We start from the raw sequence: 20588 nt of genomic DNA, 5'->3' as shown, positions 1-20588 counted from the left end.
TATCTCCATTTGGGGTTTCTCATAATCCACCCCAACTGATTCGTGCCCGCATCCTGTATCAAGCTCCACCTGGATGTTGTGGGCCGGCATGCCAGTATCGCCAGCGAGTCGCAGGCTCTTGATTTGATGCACGGGAATGGCAGCGTCTCTCTAGCCCACCCCAGGTACAAGACTTGCGCCCCACAGTTTATCAAAAGGGTCTGGCTAACACTCAAGCTAGTGGTCTATAAAACCAGCCCGCATCACACAAACTGGTTGCGTTGCACATCTCTCGACACCACACTGAGTGTCCTCAGTTGGCTGTTTTCTTTCACTTCACACTCGACGAGGCTACAAATAAAATTCCTTGGAATACCGCAAGAAATGACGACAAAGATCGATAAGATGGGCGGGACTCATCCCGAAGATGAGGGCCAGGACCCTACAGTGGTTGCCTCAAGCTCTGTTGTTGATGGCTCCGATGATATGTTATGTCTTGGTCGCGTCGACCAAGCTCTGGCTACGAAAATGCATCTTGTCAATGATGTAAGTTTTGTGAAGACAAACGTACGCTGTCCAATCCATGTTGACGACGCAGGCAATCGACGAAATCGGGTTTACCCCATATCATACGAAGCTATTTTTCCTGAACGGATTCGGGTGCGTTAACTTGAAATTGATCAAATGAATAGCCACACAGTGTCTAACATATGATGATCAGCTACGGAGTGGATTCACTATTACTTTTCCTCATGAGTATATCCGCCGACCAGGTGGTGGCTCAGTACCCTCCGAAATTTACAAGGGGTGCCCAACTGGGTTTCTATCTTGCATTGCTGGTGGGTGCATTATTCTGGGGTAGCACAGCCGACATTATAGGCCGGAAATGGGCCTTCAACTTTTCTCTGTTCACTAGTGCCATCTTTGCCATCACTGCTGGGGCCGCGCCAAATTACTCGGCCTGGGCTACGTTAGTCGCAATTTCAGCTTTCGGCTCTGGAGGAAACTTGGTGCTGGACACCACCGTCTTCTTGGAATATCTGCCCTCAAACAAGCAATGGCTCCTGACACTTCTAGCCGGTTGGTGGGGAGTTGGGCAGACCGTGGCTGGGTTGGTTGCCTGGCCGTTCATGTGTGAGCATTTACTATCCGCTTCTTGCTCATTTGTCTGTATGCTCACTTTCAAACAGCAAACTATAGCTGCCCCACGGATGGCTCTGTCCCGTGCACCAACGCTAACAACATGGGATGGAGATACCTATTCTACACCTGCGGAGCTCTGGTATTCGTCCTGAGTATTGCTCGAGTACTTGTCATCCGATTCCACGAGACCCCCAAGTTCCTTCTCTGCCAAGGCATGGATGAAGAGGTTATTCAAACGCTCCAGAATCTGGCTCGGAAGCATAATCGACCTTGCAATCTCACCTTGGAGCAACTCCAGGCCTGCGGCCAAATCCATAGTGCCCATGCCGAAAATAAGGCCTCCCTGTCTGAGTTGGTTGTTCACGTGAGGGGACTGTTCTCGACCCGAATTATGACCCTTTCGACGTCGCTGGTGTGGTTTTCATGGGCACTAATTGGGCTAGGTTATGCTTTGTATTACGTTTATCTTCCTGAGTACCTGGCTTCTCGAAACGCCTCGGCAGGTGAGACGTCCCCGTATCTCACCTGGCGGAACTATGCAATCACCAATCTCTGCGCCATCCCGGGCCCTATAATTGCAGCATTTATGTCCGAGCTTCCCATACTTGGAAGAAGAGGAACGATGGCCATTGGCGCATTCATCACAAGTGAGTAGATCTCGTTTTGCCAGCCCGCAACCTCAGCTTATCAATCACCAGTGGCCTTCTTCTTCGGCTATACTGCTGTCCGCACAAGTGCGCAAAACCTGGGATTTGCCTGTGCGATATCGATTACAATCAACATGTACTACGCCACGCTTTACGCTTACACCGTGGAGATCCTCCCGTCCGCGCATCGAGGCACTGGCAATGGCATTGCGGTTGCACTTAATCGACTGATGGGTATGGTATCGGCATTGATTGGTGCTTTTACGTCTACAGCCAGCTCAATCCCAATTTACATTTGTGCTGCTCTTTTGGGGATGGCTGGTGCTCTCGCTGTGTTATTCCCGCTCGAGTCTCGCGGGAGACACAGTATTTGAGGACATCGGAAGGCGCCTGGATGGAGCTTGTCGCTAGACGGTCAAGCATGTTTTGTCAAATGGAGAACAAGGAGCAAGGAATGGACCAGTAAGAATTTACTCGCAACCCGGGTTAGAGTCCCTCACATCAACATTAGCATCCTTTCCTGCCTATCTATTACACTAGGTAGATTCTATCCGCAATCTTTATCTCAATATAGCAATAAACGATATTTCCCCACCAGCTTTCAAACTGGGTCGGGTCATTCGTCGTTACAAATTTCCAATCTCCCAAACCCCCAAGTAAGGACGGTCCTGGTCTTGAAACTGATAAAAAGGATCACGGGTGATGTCCATGAATGAAGCATCATTCTGGAGCCCCGGTACCGACCACCCCATAGGGTCTCGTGGCAATGGACCCTGGACAGCGCCATTACTCATTGAAAGTGAGCTGCTTTCTCTCCACATTTCTGAACCGTCAGAAGACCGCCGATCTTGTACGGTACTCGAATATGGTGGCAAGGCTTGCCCACCATCAGAGGTATCCACCGTTCTCGTAGAGTGATGGAATATCTCCGTTTCAACCGTTACCTTCTCGGCATTTTTCTCTCCCTGTGTTGCAAAAAATGAGGGTTCGAAGAGACCTCGCCCAGCAGCATTATATGGTGCCTGCGGAGAGCTTTGAAGGAGAATATCCCACATCAATGCCGTGTCGATTGATATTGTTCTGCGTGGTGTCCGGCTGTTGCTTGAACTTGGGCTCACGGCAAATGCCGATTGTATGAGAGCTTGGACTTTTTGATACTGTTATATCGTTAGCCAGGTATTGTGTAGAATAATTTGGTCTGTACTGACGATAACCTCGCATGTGGGCCATTTTGCAGCCAAGTCGCTTAGGAAATTCGTACAGGTTTCCACCTTGCGTTGTGCGGACTCTCTCAGGGCGGGATCTGCAGCGCGACAGTAATAGAGATGAATCGTGGTCGCAATGGCTACTAAATGGCCGATCGATGGGTCGGAGAGCTGATAGTCCTTTTCAGTAACCATATCAATGAGGCGAACCGTCCACGTTGTGTGTATCAGTGCCAACTCTGACGAAGTTTTCCAAAAGGTGTTTGGCACTGCAAGTTGAGCAGACTGCTGAGGCCGCCAGGAGTAGAGAAAAGGATGGTTTATCATACTGTGCACAGCATGATATGTGAATTGAAGATATAACCATGGGCTCCAGTACCAACGATCGCCATGCAGTTCCTCAATAGACTGTTCTTGAAACCTGGCGGAGTCGTATCGATGAGACATGGGGAAGTTTGTTTCAAGATTCATCAAATGGGCTCCGATAATAGAATAGCCGGAGTCAACGGACCATGGTGGAGTGAAATACCCGCTAGCACAATGTGATACGTAGTGCTGGACCTCTCTCCAAAGGGATCCCAATTGAACCATGTAAACCCAAATTCCTCCTCTTGACGAAAGGGAGCCGGTTTCCTCCGGAACCTGAGGGGGGTATTACACCCATCTCTCGAGGGGTGTCAATGTTGACGGCCGTGTACTTTGGATTTGAAATATCTCGTAGAATATTCAACGATAAGTTCCGTGGTCCGAATTGCTGATTCAGGAAGTTGATGCTCCAAAATAGCCTTCGGCGAGCTTCCAGCGTAGGCGTAGTTTGTCCCTCATGTAGTTCAATGTCAATATTCCCACACTTGGCAAGATTTGTGACGAGGCCAATGTGAATCCAAGCCAGGTGGGTATCATTAGCTGCGCGAACATGAGCGAAGTGACTTCTTCTCATTCATTATTAAAGACTAACCAATGTACTCAGCAAGTGAAATCAAACAAAGAGCTTGCATTGTTGATAGATTCACACTCCCCCGAGCAATTCGAAGAGAAATTAGACTGTGAGCTGACTCTGCGTATTGCCGACACAGCTGGTCGGCCTGGCCATCTAGAATGTGGCTCCGTGAATACCGCAAGGCTAAACTGGAAATACCGAATGTAATCTCATCGGGAATTTCTGATAAATTTGAGAGTTTTTCAGGGTCAAAAAGCCACAGAGGTTGCTTGTGACAGTATTGGAAGTAGAGGGCAACGCATTTAGAAATCATGTCTTTTGGGGGCAATGTAAATGTTGTCAGATTGGTGGTCATGTTTGCAGACTGAATAGTCATATCATCATGAGATGGCATTCTCCGTGTTGGAGTCTTGCGACTGCCAGCTGTAGACTTTGATGCAGGATCCCCGCCTGCACTTTGGCTTATCAAGCCCAGTGGCCCCGGTATTCCAACATTGCGGTTTGGTCTGACTTTGTTAGTTCCCTCTCCTCCTGATGGTCGTGCAAGTGTATGCGCTCACACTGATTGTTCCAGCACTAGATTCATCTTCTCCTCTAGCTGCTGGAGTCGATCTTCCTGGCTCTGACTTAGCCAAACGATTCAGTAACTACCAGTCGTAGAAACTGCTCACCAGGACGCCATCGCCCCCAGCACTGCTTTCCCAGGAATCATAGTTCCTGCTATACTGGCATGCCTGCTTCAGACGAGTGCAGGTTGAACACGCCGGTCGCTCTCCAGGGCATCGCGTCTTCTTTCGTCTATTCCCGAGTTGATTGTTAGTTGGATCCACCTTGGAGCTAGTGGGATTTAGCTTACCTGCAGTTTTCACAGGCCTGATGGGATCTCTTACTGATACGAGAATTCGCCAGCGACATTTGTAGTCTTATTCGGCTCTCCCATGGACTAAAGAATAGAATGGCGGCATTACAGCTCGAGGGTGTGCTTAAAGAAGGGGGAGCGCGGGGTTGTCGGACTCGAGCCGACGAGGCGGAAAGTAGCGGGGAGCCGGCCCACAGTTATGGCCCACTCCTGGAAACAATAGCGATAAGGGGAAATGCTGATATCATTAAGTTTAACTGGTGCATAGTCGGCATCAAGCTAAGAGCGCACGAAGATCTTGATACGTGCGAGTAAGGCCTAGCCTGTGAAGCATAAATCAAACGCCAGGTCTAATTCTTCAGGTTGACCGAATTCCTATCCCATCGGAGTCCCATTTCTGGGCAATTGATTGGCCCTAAACACTGGGAAAGTATCTCATCCGTCCAGCCTTACGTATTGCTTCAATAAAGTATACCGAGTGGTTTCAACTCATTAAGTTCAAAGGAATTGTTCAACCCATCAAGTATGATCCAAAAAAGAGCTACCACTCTAACTTGCTATTACCCTCCGCCGAACATGCCAATCCTGAACAGAAATTAATATCTTCCGCAGTGGCTGATCCAGCCGAATGCTGACGAGCGGGCCAAATTTCTCGCTGTTCTCTCTGCTCTTCCTTTCGATGATTGAGGAGCAAGTCCCGGACAGTATTTTGAAAGAAAAGCGGTGCACTTTCCAGCTCAGGATGAAGTTGGCCATTGACGAAAACACCGGCATTAAGATTTTTCTGGGCTTCATTGCAAAGCCACTTATCTTCGGCTAGTACCCGCTTGAAGAATCCGTCAATGTGCTCGAATTCCTTGTCCGAAGCCTCTTTGTGTCGGTAGACTTCGTACTCCATCGAGCATGTCCCTACCGAAGTTGGAACGCATCGCATCATGTAGAAAAAGTGAGGGCTAATAATTAATCAGTATCAGGCTGCTTCTAGTTTTCTTTTGATCGACAGAAAACCCACGAGACAGTCATGCATGCGTTTGGAAAGTAATAGGTACTTGCGTTCTTGATATCATCTTCCGCCTTGTCTTGCTTTGGCCGAGAGAAATGTTGAATATGCCCAGGAGTAGAGACCGTGTAGTAGTACGAGAGATCCGCGAGATTTGCGACGTCCGGGTGTGCGACTGTGCAGTGATAACATTCGTTGTAATTATCGGCCAAAGTTTTCCAATTATAGTCACCATCCATCTGCCATGTATGGTCAAACTTGTACTGGCTGAAGTCGAAATTCTGGAATCGTTCTTGGGTGTCGACCCCTTTGAAATCTTCTTCCCAGGGCACAGGACGAGGCGAAGAGTCGAGGTTCACCCAGACAAAACCAAGTGCATCAACATGAACATGCACTGGAAACAGTCTTTGGTCTTCTTTGGAAAATCCGGGGACATCGTCAAATCGCGGTGCCTTGGCCAGTTTGCCATTTAGGCCATAGGACCATCCATGATACTTGCAAGACAGAATTTTGACATTGCCTTCGTCCTCTGATACGAGAGGGAACGCACGGTGACGACAAATGTTGTGAAAGCCATTCAGGTTACCCTCGCGATCCAGGCATAAGAAGAAGGAGAAGCCAGCTTCGTGAAACCGCAGGTAGTCGCCCGGCTTCGTGAAGCGGAGCTTGTGTGTGATCAGAATCCACTTCTTGGAAAAGATAGCCCGTCGTTCCAATTCATACAAGTCTGGCGAGCAATACCATGAAGCTGGTAGAGCCTTGGGTGGCTCCTTGACAGGCTTCTTTTCCACGAGAACATTGGGTTTGTATCCAAAGAGAGAGGCGACGGCAGCTGCCATGATGCTAGAAATTATCTTCTTCGGAGCTTGTGTGCTTGGAAGAAAGAGCCTGTGAAATATTGTCCATTGCCTCCACTATAATATTCGATTTCGTTGATTTATCTTCTTGTTTAATGCCTTCAAAGTATCCGATCATGTGGCTATACAGGCCCAACGCCATAGCAAGACCATCTGTCGCATTGGTTAACACGGTATCTCACCGACGGCGAACTTACCGTGTCATACAATAAGTGGATCCGCACCCAGGCTGATAAGGCCCCGGTCAAAGTAACGGTGAAAGTTCGTGCTCCCCAACCGGCCTCTCATCAAGTCTTACCTTCCGTCGGCATTGACCGGTCAGGTGAGCGGGTGGTCTTTTAGTCTTGATAACCGATGGAACAACCAGCCTTTTAGCAGCGCTAAGGTAAATGCAATGCGGAATGAATGACCAGATATGGGAATAGGGTCCCCGGGGAAGCTTCTGGCGCATCCTGTGAAACGTTGTTGAGTGAATCTTTTTTCATAGCCCACACCACCAGGCCTCAAGTCGTGAATTCTATAGCGGATTCCATATGTCTCATTCGGACTAGCCACAAACTTTGCGCTTCTCTGATACATATCAATCAGGTAACAGGTCATCCTGCAGCATACATGCCGGACTACGCAACGAATTCAGGTGACATCCTGTGACGCAGTCGGATATTGGAATTCACTGCTTCACAGCCCGGCAAAAATACGGAGTTCTCCGCGCATGTGCGCTGCAGCTCAAATTGGGAAAGCCTCTGTTTAGTTCGCATGGTGGCCCTCAAACTAGTGAATGGGACTGTGCTCTTTACTTCACCTTTTCCTGAACACTAACTTCAATCTGGCATATTCCCACTTCAAATTAAACATCTTACCATCCCGCCACATTGAACGCTGCCTATACCCCGAAAGACACAATGGGCTCTAGCGATACGACCGACAATGGGTCAAAATTCATTCTGACGGCAGACGCCCTCAATAAAGCTCTGCCCAACATGAGCATGGCAACGAGAGCAGTTCACGCCGATGACTTCGTCAGTCCACACCGTGCCATTGCTCCCGCAATGCACGTCGCAGTCAACTTTCGATATGCGAGAGACCCCGAAGACCTGGTCCCAGAAGAGAACAAAGATGTGTGAGTCCCGGCTCCATTGATCAATCTGAAGCCTAACAATCTGAGATAGCCAAATAACCCCCATGATTCACATGTGTACTCCCGTTACACAGCGCCCAACTCCAAACGATTGGAAGTTCTCCTTCGTAATATCATGGGCGGAGAGGTGATTACTTACTCGACGGGTCTCTCTGCTTTTCATGCTATGTTTATCCTGCTCAACCCGAAAAGAATCTTTATCGAGGATGGATATCACGGATGCCATGGTGTTCTTGATATCATGCAGAGGCTGAGTGGGGTCCAGAAATTTGACTTGTCGCAACTGGACCAAGCGGGCCCGGGTGATATCATTCATGTCGAGACGCCACTCAATCCGACCGGTGAAGCGCGGAACCTCGCATACTACCGTGAGAGGGCAACCGAGAAAGATGCCTATCTGACTGTTGACGCAACTTTTGCGCCTCCTCCTCTTCAGAACCCTTTAGATCTTGGTGCGGACATTGTCATGCACAGTGGTACCAAGTATGTCGGGGGCCATTCAGATATGCTTTGCGGTCTTCTAATCATTCACCCTGACCGCGTGGAAAAGGATGGATGGCTGAAGAAGCTACACAAGGATCGCCAATACATAGGCAATGTGATGGGGAGCTTGGAAGGCTGGCTCGGTATCCGATCTGCTCGGACGATGCACCTTCGGGTCTCCAAACAGTCACAGACAGCGGAGAGGCTGGCTGGGTGGGTACATGACCAGTTAAAGGATCCGAAGAGTGTTGTCAGTCAAGTCGTAGATCAAGTCAAGCATGCCTCGCTTCAAGTGGATGACTTGAAAGACGGTTGGCTTCGAAAGCAAATGCCCGGAGGCTTTGGACCCGTATTCTCAATGTGGGCCAGGAATGCAGCTTTCGCCCGGCAACTTCCAAGTCGTATGTTCATTTTCCAGCATGCGACCAGTCTTGGTGGGGTTGAAAGCTTGATGGAATGGCGGGCAATGAGCGATGCATTATGCGACGACAAATTATTGAGGATTAGTTGTGGTATCGAGGAGTTTGAGGATCTACAGGCCGATATCCTGCAAGGCGTGCAGTCAATTTTGCGCAGTTCTCATTCATAGGCTTTATTATACCACTTTCAATATGACGACGAAGGTCACTATTCGACGATTGACTGTATCAAGGGTGGATGCGACACAACTAGCAAGTTACTCAAACATTTTATTTCTCCGTACCTAATTGTGCACGGTTTTTGAAAAATATCACTCTGTATGAATAAGTCATTTCTTAAGCCACTTTAAATTGATGCTTTTATTGCTTTACTGATGGACAAAGTGCGGTTTTAGATAAACGGGACTCCAGGTTATTGAAGCTCCGCTTTGAAGTTTTGAAATTGTGCTGCACCTAAGCTTTTGGGCAGATAGGAAATGTCTATGAATACAATGTCGAAAAAAATCCAGAGTGCAAAGTCAATGTTTGGGCTCTGTCATTGTTGGTCAACAAGGGACCGGCGGGACACCGACCACGTGACCGGAGATAACGTGGGGAATATGCAAGTGAACGTCACGAGCCAACCGCCAAACGCTAAGTTGCAGCCCACTTTGAGAGCTAGACCCACACAAGCTCCTCAATCGCCCTGCCGACAGGTTGACTACCCATTTTTGGGGGTTCTGTCTCAATGTATCACCGATGGTCATCTTCGGTGTGCCCAACGCACTAGCTTCACGTGGACGGCGGCACCCGTGATGGAGGATTGTGCCTGGATGGTCTTAAATTCATGGCCATGGAGGGCTTCTTTCAGGGGATAAACAATCTATTCTCCCCTACCAAACTCGATCGAAACACTCGATAGGTGGCAAAATGGACCAATTTGATGTCGCAGTTGTTGGCCTCGGAGTCCTCGGAAGTGGCGCCGCATATTACGCTGCTAAGAAGGGTGCCAAGGTCATCGCTTTCGAGCAATTTGAATTAGGCCATGTTCATGGTGCTTCTCATGATACCTCACGCATCGTTCGAACTTCAAATTTTACCCCGGAATTGGTTGCACTTGCAAAATCAGCATACAAAGATTGGGCCGAGCTTGAAAAAGCCGCCGGTCAAAAGTTGTTGACCATTACTGGCGGCGTGGTTTTCTTCCCCGAGGAGCCAAATGCGCCCGCTCTTGCGAGTGACTTCACCAAGAGCCTCGATACAAACGACGTACCTTATGAACTTTTAGATTCTCGAGAAGTGAAGGACCGATGGCCGCAGTTTCAGATTCCCGAAAATGTCTCTACAGTGTACACAGCCGACACCGGCATCGCACATGCTTCTCGAGCAGTGAGCACCTTCCAGACACTAGCGCGTACCCATGGAGCTATTCTCAAGGATCAAACCCGAGTGGACCGCATCATACCGAAGGCTGCGGGTACTGGTGCGGTTGTGATCAAAACTTCAAAAGGACAATTCCAAGCCGCCAAAGTTATCCTTGCCACCGATGCGTGGATCAATAAGCTACTTGGCCCCTTGGGCACACATATCCCAGTGTCTGTGATGCAAGAGCAGGTTACATACTTCAAGCCTACCGAATCAGCAAATTTCGAGTCCGACCGTTTCCCCGTCTGGATATGGAATGGTGCAACGTGCTACTACGGGTTTCCCTGTTACGGAGAGCCGACTATTAAGGCTGCTCGAGATACTTCCAATAATTTTATGACGCCAGAGCAGCGTACGTATGTTCACTCGCCATACCTGCTCAATCAACTTTCGACCTTCCTAGGGAGCTTCATTCCGGACAAAGCACGTCAAACGCTCCGCACCGTGACCTGCCAATATTCGATTACTCCGGACCGACAATTTGTTATTAGCCCTCTTGAGAACCACCCCGACATCATTGTGGGCCTGGGCGCAGCTCATGCTTTTAAGTTTGCTCCTGCATTTGGCCGTGTACTAGCCGAACTTGCGGTGGATGGCACTACCAAGGAAGATATATCGAAGTTTGGTATTCCGACATCCGCTACTCATAGCAGCAAGCTTTAGTGTGAAAGTTTGTACTCTCAGTCGCTACCTGATCTGAACCACCGACGTAAGAATCAATGAATAATAAATAGTTCTTCCAAAGGAACCATCTTAATTGGCACCATGTGACGAAGTGTAGAAGATAAATCCCTTGATCCTAGGCCTTACGCGCTAGACGTTTTCATAGAGTCCTTGGAGGTAGATGTTGAACACTGATACGGGGTTTCTGATGTCACGTGCTCATGGAATAAATTATTGTTATTATATGCAACGCACTCTCTATTCTATGACGACTGGTATACCTTGAAACTGTTAAACTCCCAGTATGCGTTCGTGAAGTTCGCACCGTTCTCAGCCGCGAATTGAGTGCATGTGTCTGGACAACTGTTCAAGTCCGTGTAGTATGAAGTTGCACCAGCAAGGTCACCACATATATCAATATTTGCGATAATACTTTGATTCTTAAAATGTGAGCCGATGTCACAGTGGGTGCTGGGGAAGTCTGCTAGGGCCTCCCCCCACGTTGAGGGATCCGGGCTACTCGTTGAGTTTGAGATGTCCGAGGGAATATCGTCTCTTGAAAACATCCAAACTCGGATCCCGGCATCACGAAGCTCCATGGCGTACACCTAGCAATACCGGAGTCAGTATATGACCGATAATCTAACCCTGATATTGAAGAACTTACACCACCACCATTATCGTTGAATGCCTCGCCATATGTGGCAGTTTTTCCCTTGACGCCACAGCCGGCGTTGTCATTTGCCGTATTGAGGCAGTTCGAATATAGTGCTGTGCCGGTCTCCTTGCGCTTGGCATTCATTTTGCAGCCGCTGGTTGTGTGCAAGGTCATATCATTTCCATGCGTTCCTTTATTGTTGGACTCCATAACGTCGATCTCACCGTGTTCAGGCCAATTGGAAGGATCGGTGAGCCAAAGTGCTGGCCATGTTGCGCATCCATATGGCGTGTGAACAACGTCGAAAATGAATAAACCGTTGTCGTAAGTGTTTGTCGAAGTAATGCGGACAGACTTGCGGCCACTCGTTTGGTTCTGAGTATCGGTATCAACCTTAATCACGGCGGTCGAATCTGATGCGTATGTCAGGTTCATCATTGAGGCAGTTTGCGAGTCGACATATCTTTGCCCGTTCTTAGCAAGTGGTAACCGAGTCAGAATATTGAAAGAAGACATACTGTACCCAACCGTTTGTTGGATCTGTGGATGTGTAATACTCAAAGTTATCGAAAAAAGACGACCCCGAAAATGTGTCAACGAGGGTGTAATTTAGTTGAGAGTAATCGGGATAAGCATTCGCTTTGACTCCTTCAACTGCCCCAACAATGGCTGCCACGATCACCACCACAACACACCCTGCAATGATCAACTTCTTTCTACCAGACCATCCCCGTGGATCATACCATGGTCTCTCAATCACCATTCTTGAGCCAAAAACATCCGAATAGCGTGGAGGCTGTGGTGTTGTCTGAGGTACAGAGCGACCGTAATTTGTGCGATGATCAAACCGAGGTAGATTTGTCGTTGCGCTTCCAAACCGACTGTAGTCGTCTTCGGGACTGGCAAAAGGGTTTTCGGTTCTCATTATCCTTATGGGCAGGGTGAAAAGCGCTCGGTCGCGGGGTTACCAAAGAACTGGTTGAATCGAAATTGAAAACCCAATTGGTTGCGACTTGCATGCAGGAGCAGAACGTGCCATCAATGAGCAGACAAGAAGAGAAAATTTGCGCGCTAGAAACAAGATATCCCTCTTAAGCGAATGCGATGTAAGTAAACCCTTCATGGATATACGTCGCCGCGTACGTCCCTCTCGACGCTAAGAGCTCCACTTTCGAGAATTTCCCCTCTCCTCAAACAAGACTTCTTTCTCCAGCATGGCAATTATACCCATAAACTCTGATAGCAAAATTGACTTTATTGAAACCTCAAAGAACAACAACAGCGGATATCTAACCAAATCTGCTGGTCGTAGTCCTTCTCTTCGGTCATTGCATTTCTCACAGGGATCCACCTATCAGACCATGATTGCTCAAATTCCAAACCCCAGGTCACCAAAGTTGGAGTTCGGGGATTCCTGATATCTGCAGATTTAGGATTATTAATATCGAATCCAAGTGAGGAGTTCTGATATTTGCCAAGAAATTGCGCGAGTATCGACCCTGGGCTTGCCGGCTCGCCGCGCAACAAGGACGCGTAACCAGGGTCTCCAGCGGTTGGATTGTCCACAAACATCAGAAATTCGTCCACATGACTCGCATAAGTTCCACTTCTCTATTTATACGAGTTTCAGCAGCTGTTTGTAGCATTCTATTTTGGAAGTGTGAATATTAATATTCAATAACCGACGGGATCGCGTCCATTCGAGTAGTGCCTCGTTGCTGGATGTCGGATCCTTATCGTGTTGGGATCTGCAAGTAATACGTCATGTAATCAGGGTTTATTATGGCTATCTAAAGTTGAGCTTATATGCTAACGAAGACTCGTCGAGATGGCACAAGAATTTTTGTGTATTTAGCTCGTGAATTTCACTACCAACTGAGCCGACCTCGTGATGATCAATGGTAGGAAGTGAAGTTAAGACATCTTTAGCGTCGGTATGAATTTAAATTGGCGCAGGTAATCGACAGGGAATCACAGACTGCCCTGTCTCACAAGAGCAAAAAATGCTTGTTGATGAAGCGCTAGAGTGCTTACATTGATGACAGCTCCTAGGCACATATAGTCTGGATGTCGGGATGAAGCATTATGGGCTTATTCTGCTCTGCATATCGAATCAACCACAGTTTTGGTTTCAATCGCTGTTAGAATTGTTAATCTACTACAGGATAGTCTCGACCTTCGAAAGCTCCTGACGGATTTGCGCAGACAGCTTTCTAAGTACACCTTTAGACTTCTCCTTTCTATGTAGTATCTCCTTCATGGGAATGCAAATACTCGCCATGACAGCTTGGCTATTGTTCAGGGTCATTATAGTTAAGACATTTAGGTGGGGCAACCAAGATTTGCCTCGTGGCAAAGCAAGCAGTTCGTCCACGGAATTATCCATGTCTCTGAGTGGGGTGCTTGGGAAAAAGTCAGTACTGTATGTAATAGAATATCTACGGTAGTGAAGAACTGCTCACAAATAGCTCACTCTTATGCTGAGTGAGAGGTATTTAATGTACCATGTGGTAATTTCGGACATCTACGTATGGTCTCGACAGAGCCCAGCGAGGCACTGAAGTTTCTTTGGCACGATGAAATATCACTAATAGTTACACGCATTTTCTCTTGACCTTGACAAGATATCTGCTATCGTAAATGAAAGCACTACGAGAGGAGGGCATTCTCGATGTCTGCCTAAGGCATGAACATACCTTCTATTACCATTACCCTGCACAGTTTTAGGAGAACTCTGAGGGCAGGATTTGTTTCATAGTGTGTACTTGACACTCTTGAGAAGAACAGTATTTATTATGCGCAAATGATGATGCCCCGAAGTTGGAACCAGTTCTTAATTGTGGTATTTCTATGTTTCTATCTAAAGACCGTTCTAGAATACTCCCAGGAACGTCTCAAAATCCCGAAACCGGGCGGTCAGTGCAGATCGGCCAGAAGTCCGAACCCTCAACCGGCACCGGATCGCAACCGGATTGATGCCGGGGATTTGAAGGCTTGGCGCGTGGTTTCGCGCTCGCCGGAAAAAAGCAAAGAAAGGGATCATTGGTAGCATGATCCTCCATGTGTACCATGCACATGCATAAACAAGGCAAAGCACAAGTTAAATAGGACCGAGATTCTGCTGAGAATCTCCATTGATTGCCATAGTTAATGTAGAAGAACAACAATAGCGGGTGTGATTGATAGGCTGTGGAGTCGCATTCGGCTTCATGCTCCGATTCTATGACTCAAAATCCACAATAAATGCGGAATCCCCCCGTTTGGTTCCCCGAAAAATCTGGCAGAGCGTAACTGAGAAATCAATTTTCATGTTTTGGGACACCCCGCGAATGCCAAGTAGTGTGTCTGACAAGAAATTGGTCGAGGCTTGGTCTGCAGGGCCATTTCGAGTGCCAATCTATCATGAGGACAGGCGCTCGGCACCTCGCCCGATATGGGGGTTTCTTCATGGTTGAGATGTCAATTGTAATCTATAGCGCTAGCTCAAAGGCATAGAAGGTCATTGGGTTGATCTGCATGGTATAATGACCCCTCTTAAGGTTCTCGTGATGGAGAATGTCGGCCCAAAGACCGCGATGAATGCGGGTTGCGATGATCCAAGGCCTGCCTTTTGTGAATCAACACTCTGCGCACACATTCGCAAACGATTATGACAGTAGGTACCTGCTCAACGGCAACTTTGAAATATCGGGCTACTTTGCGAGGTATCATTTTAAATTTCGGCAGATGGCGAACTGTAGTATTAATAGGTTGCCACTTAAATCCACCGAAATCTTAGCTCATGTTTCCCGCAAACTTTGCGATGCCTGAAAGCCGTCTTAACCGAGGGAAACCTGGCCATGAAAAGATCAACATTTCCAAATACCCCATTTGAGTGGATCTGGCCAGGCTTTCTCCTTGTATTGTCCAGAACCGTGTCGCACACAGACTCGTTCGTCAATTATAGGGCGTAGGGAGTGAAAAAAAAAGTGGCAGAGAGATGTGGAGACCGAATCCACATCAACCTCGAGTTTGACTGATTTAGCTTGAGAATTCTGACTGGGACCCTGGGAGTGGAGCTGGGCTTGCTTTCTTGAATTTTCTCTGTCACAGGATGTACTCCATAGTCTCTTTATAATAATGTGCCATCCCACCTGAGATCGTCATACAACGTAGTCGCGTCTTTTATTGAATGGGAATTTCCCAGTTACCATCACAATGCCTGACCACTTTCCCATGGAGGAGAACCTGCAAAAGGTCATGTCAGCCACAGGTGAGTCTGCTCTGTGTATAGGTATGCTTCTTCTAGATATTTGATTCTAATTCTTTCAAAGAGGGTGCCATCATAGTAACCCCTCACGAGTCACGACGAGATTCACTACCCGATTCGCTTTCCGACTCACACTCGGATTCATCGGATCAAGACTCGGAGGTGACACATGAACCAATCCAGGAACGATATGATAACCCATCATACTCTCGTTTTCGACGGGTGGCTTCAAAAACAGTCGTTTCCTTCGGGCCAAACGATCCAGAAAACCCAGTGAACTGGAAGAAGGTATGTATAAGCATGTCAATCACGATTTCATGTCGAACTTGGAGGAAGTAATATTTCTTTAATTATACTTGCTGACATGAAACTCCAGACAAGAAAATTTCTAGTCCTTCTCGCCGGTGTTATGCAGGTCATGAACAGTACCATCGGCTCGTCTATCTGCAGTAATGCTATCCCGCAAATCGCTGAAGAGTTTAACATTACCAATCAGCAGATGCTGGTTCTACCCATCTCTATATTCCTGATCGGCTACATTTTAGGCCCACTGGTATGGGGCCCTAGCTCCGAATATTTTGGGCGCCGACGTCCTTTACTCGTCGCCTTCATCGGATTCATGATCTTTACACTAGCCTGCGCTGTGGCTAATTCTTATGCCTCGCTGTTGATATTCCGACTCTTTAATGGCATGATGGCATCTTCTCCAATCGCTACCACCGGAGGCTTGTTTGCTGACGTTCACGACGACCCAACCTTGCGAGGTCGCCTTATGGCGTACTATATGGCTGTATGCTACATCCCTATATCTGCCTCCATGGAAGAAACATGCTGATGATTCCCAGTGTACTACCTTTGGTCCGATTATGGGTCCCTGGATTTCCGGATTTGTTGCCGTCGTTAGTTGGCGGTGGTGCTTCTGGATTGGGCTCATTTGTTCCGGTGCAACTTTGCCCTTGGTCATCTTCATGCCTGAAACATATGGCCCCGTCATTCTGACACACCGGGCTAAGAAGTTACGGAAGGAAACCGGAAATTCCAACATTGTGTCGCCCTTGGAGCTTGAGAGCCGCGACCTTCGCAGAATGTTCATCATTACCATCTCTCGGCCCTTCCGAATGATCTTCCACGAGTCAATTGTCTCCCTGACATCGTTGTACCTGGCGCTGGCATATGCAATCTTCTACCTGTACTTTGAGGCATATCCAATTATTTTTCAAGGTATGCTCATCTCCCAAACCGGTATACGCAGTCGCCAGTCGAGCGATACATATTAACGTGATGAATTTACAGATCTCTATGGTATGAGTGCCGGAGTTTCAGGACTTATGTTCCTGCCTAGTAAGTTTACATTACATGAATTCTTGGCTTGCATTTAGGATCTAACTGACTGGGGTTATAGTTGGTGTTGGTGCACTCTTGGCTTGTGTGGTCTTCATCTGGTATGATGGATTCCTTGCTCGAGCTAAAGCTCGCGAAGCAAAGTGGGCGAATATTGAAGAATATCGACGACTTCCACTTGCTTGCATTGGAGGTCCCCTGTATGTCATCTCACTCTTCTGGGTGGGTTGGACAGCGTCTCCTAATATCCATTGGGTCGTGCCCTTCCTCTCAGGTATCCCATTCGGAATGGGGTACTTGCTGATCTTTATGGCAATGCTGAATTACCTCACCGACGCTTATGAGACGTTATCAGCGAGTGCTCAGTCTGCAGCCAGCTGCACACGAAGTATCCTGGGTGCAGTTCTCCCTCTTGCTACTAGGCCCATGTTCAACAAGTTGGGTATCCACTGGGCGTGTAGCCTAATCGCATTCCTCAGCCTTGGAGTTTCTATCATTCCTTTTGCTTTCATTCGCTACGGCGACCGCATCAGAAGCAACAGCAAATTCTGCCAAGAACTGAAGAGAATCAAGGAATTGGAGCGCCTCGAAATTGAGAGAGAGGAGCGTCTACAAAAGGATTCCAACAATTTGGAGATCATTCCATCAGCCAACACTGGCCAAATTTCTCGAATCGACACGGCGCGCAGTCATGCGGACAAAGCATCTATCATCTGCTAAGCCACGGCAATTATGAGAGCCAACCATGGTTTGAATGACATGATCTCATGTTATGGCAGCACATATTCCTGGTCGAGCGATTCAAAAGTTTTCTTTACTTCCCTTTTCTGTTCCATGACAATTACGATGTGACGGTACATTTATTCTTTAATACGCTGCACACTCAGGACATCGTGGCCGCTGCATTCCAAGGGAAACCCCTGAAGCCGGGCGTTATTCTTTTTCTATTTATGATTCCCCGACAGCCTTTCTATAGCCTCGACCGTTCTAATAATATACTACAATAATCATGACTCTTAAGAACCTTCCCATCCCTGGATTCCTCCTATTCACAGCGTGCTGGATTTTAAATTACTCTTGTTTGAGGCCAACCTTACCCACCTTTCGTAGCCCCCAAGCACCGATGCCAGAGGCAAGCATCATCAAACCAAAGCAAGTCCAAAAGACAGCACGGTAGCCAGCCATCAAAGCACCAGGTGAGCTCTTATCAGTATAATCCGAATCCTGCGTGACGCTTGCCGAGATAATAGCAAAAGCTGTAAGTCCAATGGACGTTCCGAACTGTGCGATCGTGTTGAATACGGCACCAGCGAGACCTTGGGTCTTCGCACTGAAGGAATCGGCAATAATCAAGTTAGCGACCGTGAAAATTACTACACAAAAAAGGTTAACAAGCTTTTTTTAACCTGAATGACAGGAATGATTACCGTCAGCCGATAGAGGACCCAGAAGGACAGCCCAAAAAGCACAATACCACCATGACCATTGTGGATCAATGATTGCCAAAAGCAATGGAGACCCAGCGCTGAGGACTGTCGTGACGAGAACTAGATAGTTGGCATGGAGGCGGTGCACTAGGAGTCCAGTTCCGAGGTTCAACACAATGCCAATAAGGACATTTGGTAAGAATCGAAGAGCGGCCTGGATTGCGGATAGTTCCTGGACCTCTTGAAAGCTATGATCGAGAAACTCCTGGTTAGCAGGGTTCACTCAAATTTGTTAGTTTACACGCACAAGAGACTCAGAATCGTTTCAGTGCCGTTCAGAACAGCCCAGGACAGAAGAACCATGACACAGATCGACGCAAAAGCAGTATTCTTCCACAGAGAGTTAGGGATCAAAGCCGATTTCCCGTTCTTCTCTCGCCAGCTCATCCAGCCTAGGAAAGCAGGAATCATGGCGGTTGCGGAACATAGCAAGGAAATGTTCTCGGGGCGATGAATATTCGAAGGATTATCGGTGATAACGCTTCAGTTGTAGTCAGCTTAAGCCCTCACAGTAACTACAGTGATGACATTAACTTACGCAAAAACATAAGAAATGATTCCTAAACAAGAACTCGAAAGCACGATCCCCACCCAGTCAATTTCGGATCGTAGCCGTTGGAGCGTGAAGGGCTCGCGGGGCTTATCCTTGGGCAACTTGAAGAAATTGACCACGGTGAGTATGGCTGTAATACCTGTGCAAAGGTAATAGCCAAATCTCCAGCCGAGCGATGATCCTTGGAATAGACCACCAAACACCAGACCGACAGAAAATCCGAACGGTTGCCCAAGACCCAGGCAGGCGAACCCGATATTCCTCCGTTTACCAGCAGGCATGGTATCCGTTAGAATACTAAACGCCGTAGGAAGACACATAGATGTCGCGATACCTTGGAACGCGCGAAACAGAATCAACTGGATACCACTCTCGGCAACACTGCAGGCCAGAATGAAGGCACATAGTAGAGTACAACCAATCAGGTTAATAATCCTGTTGCCCATGAAATCTGCTATTGAACCTGCTAGCAGAAGGCAGCATCCATTTGCAAGGCTATAATTGGTCAACTACTGTCACAAGAGGAGAAGGGAAGAAAGAAGAACTCACGAGTAAACCGAGGCGGGCCTGGGCAGTCCAGAATCATCATGTTAGAACATTTCGTACATTGAGGGCCACTTTCAAGTTGATAGATCAGGGTTCTACTTACCAAAGCAGTAGATTATCCGGAAGATTCAGATCTGCCGCGATCCACGGTAGACCAATAGTCAATAAGCCACCACTCATACTACCCACAAAAGTGATGCCAGTGAGAGTAGCGATGAGAGTTATCGCCCTGAGTCGGGACAAACCAACATCCTGGCCCTCGTAGAGACCATTACCAAGAGTCTGCCCAGGATTCAGGAGGCTTTGGGGCCTGGGGTCAGGTCGAGAATTTTTCGATGGCCACTGTACCAACGGGATGCTGTTTGAGTAATCTACCTCAAGGACCGTCGCCGTGGCCCGTGTCGGGGCGAGGATGGTAGTCGCCATGTTTCGACCAAAGCGTTAGACTTGTCGTGGCGTTGCTATTCATCAGCTAGTGCTCCTCGGATTTTCTGGCCCGGCCTTGGAAGTTCTTGACTCGGCTCAGTTGGGTTTGCTAATTGCGGTGAACCCCGTCCTGCCAAACCCTGCTCATTAGTCATTTTCGGGTGGGGTTCGGCTATTCACAGATTGCTATTCTAGAAGCTTCAATTGAAAGTTGACTACTAACTAGGACACTAATTTGTACTTCCATTATCTTCGAGAAAATTGGATCATATCGCTTTGAAGGGGATTTTCCATCTGATTTGAGAAAGTGATGACGAGTGTGGTTCGACGAAGCTGATTCTATGTTGTATATCCGTGCCATACAGAAAGTATATCCACCCCATCACTAGAAAACATAAATCTCCTGTAATGAGTTTCTTTTAGTAATGGAATTATGAAATAGAGTCTCGCTGTCGGGAAAGATCCGTCAATTCGTCTACGAGGTCGCCCAAGCGTGAGTTGGTATTGAGGTTTGTATCTGCTGATTGCGCATGAAGAGCCTAGATACCAGTCCGTTGACCTAATTGGCTTCATTTTCGTACGCACGGAGCG

The 20588-nt window shown here is 47.8% G+C and overlaps 8 protein-coding genes across 8 annotated transcripts; 4 read left to right on the top strand and 4 right to left on the bottom strand.

Annotated features, from left to right (window-relative positions):
- Positions 1–692: 692 nt before the first annotated feature.
- Positions 693–2143, top strand: N7496_011618 (MFS transporter; the record flags this gene model as incomplete). Its single annotated transcript, XM_056704531.1, has 3 exons — positions 693–1113; positions 1170–1769; positions 1821–2143. The coding sequence occupies 3 exons, from the start codon at positions 693–695 to the stop codon at positions 2141–2143; spliced, it is 1344 nt and encodes a 447-aa protein (XP_056550491.1).
- Positions 2144–2467: 324 nt separating this feature from the next.
- On the bottom strand, positions 2468–4829 carry N7496_011617 (uncharacterized protein; the record flags this gene model as incomplete). Its single annotated transcript, XM_056704530.1, is given in 7 exon segments — positions 2468–2926; positions 2978–3616; positions 3633–3880; positions 3933–4420; positions 4475–4536; positions 4586–4712; positions 4771–4829. Coding segments are annotated over 7 exon segments (2082 nt in total), but the record flags the coding sequence as incomplete, so codon positions are not given.
- A 485-nt stretch (positions 4830–5314) lies between these two features.
- Positions 5315–6612, bottom strand: N7496_011616 (iron-sulfur cluster-binding protein, rieske family domain protein; the record flags this gene model as incomplete). Its single annotated transcript, XM_056704529.1, has 2 exons — positions 5315–5726; positions 5786–6612. 2 exons carry the CDS (start codon positions 6610–6612, stop codon positions 5315–5317), a joined length of 1239 nt encoding a protein of 412 aa, XP_056550489.1.
- A 920-nt stretch (positions 6613–7532) lies between these two features.
- Positions 7533–8840, top strand: N7496_011615 (cystathionine beta-lyase; the record flags this gene model as incomplete). The annotated part of the gene is made up of 2 exons (XM_056704528.1): positions 7533–7748; positions 7800–8840. 2 exons carry the CDS (start codon positions 7533–7535, stop codon positions 8838–8840), a joined length of 1257 nt encoding a protein of 418 aa, XP_056550488.1.
- A 739-nt stretch (positions 8841–9579) lies between these two features.
- On the top strand, positions 9580–10737 carry N7496_011614 (putative sarcosine oxidase; the record flags this gene model as incomplete). Its single annotated transcript, XM_056704527.1, has 1 exon — positions 9580–10737. The coding sequence occupies one exon, from the start codon at positions 9580–9582 to the stop codon at positions 10735–10737; it is 1158 nt and encodes a 385-aa protein (XP_056550487.1).
- Positions 10738–11000: 263 nt separating this feature from the next.
- N7496_011613 (glycoside hydrolase family 16 protein) lies at positions 11001–12320 on the bottom strand (the record flags this gene model as incomplete). The annotated part of the gene is made up of 3 exons (XM_056704526.1): positions 11001–11345; positions 11405–11858; positions 11914–12320. The coding sequence occupies 3 exons, from the start codon at positions 12318–12320 to the stop codon at positions 11001–11003; spliced, it is 1206 nt and encodes a 401-aa protein (XP_056550486.1).
- A 3272-nt stretch (positions 12321–15592) lies between these two features.
- On the top strand, positions 15593–17705 carry N7496_011612 (MFS transporter; the record flags this gene model as incomplete). Its single annotated transcript, XM_056704525.1, has 6 exons — positions 15593–15647; positions 15709–15932; positions 16021–16434; positions 16490–16865; positions 16938–16985; positions 17047–17705. The coding sequence occupies 6 exons, from the start codon at positions 15593–15595 to the stop codon at positions 17703–17705; spliced, it is 1776 nt and encodes a 591-aa protein (XP_056550485.1).
- A 351-nt stretch (positions 17706–18056) lies between these two features.
- N7496_011611 (major facilitator superfamily domain-containing protein) lies at positions 18057–19997 on the bottom strand (the record flags this gene model as incomplete). Its single annotated transcript, XM_056704524.1, has 6 exons — positions 18057–18358; positions 18413–18660; positions 18720–18953; positions 19011–19520; positions 19575–19592; positions 19675–19997. 6 exons carry the CDS (start codon positions 19995–19997, stop codon positions 18057–18059), a joined length of 1635 nt encoding a protein of 544 aa, XP_056550484.1.
- Positions 19998–20588: the final 591 nt, after the last annotated feature.

This window comes from Penicillium cataractarum (genome assembly GCF_028827025.1).
Source record: "Penicillium cataractarum strain IBT 29864 chromosome Unknown utg000009l, whole genome shotgun sequence".
In the NCBI taxonomy this organism is placed as follows: domain Eukaryota; kingdom Fungi; phylum Ascomycota; class Eurotiomycetes; order Eurotiales; family Aspergillaceae; genus Penicillium; species Penicillium cataractarum.
The sequence above is the reverse complement of the archived record's forward strand: the minus strand, read 5'-3'. Positions and strand labels throughout refer to the sequence as shown.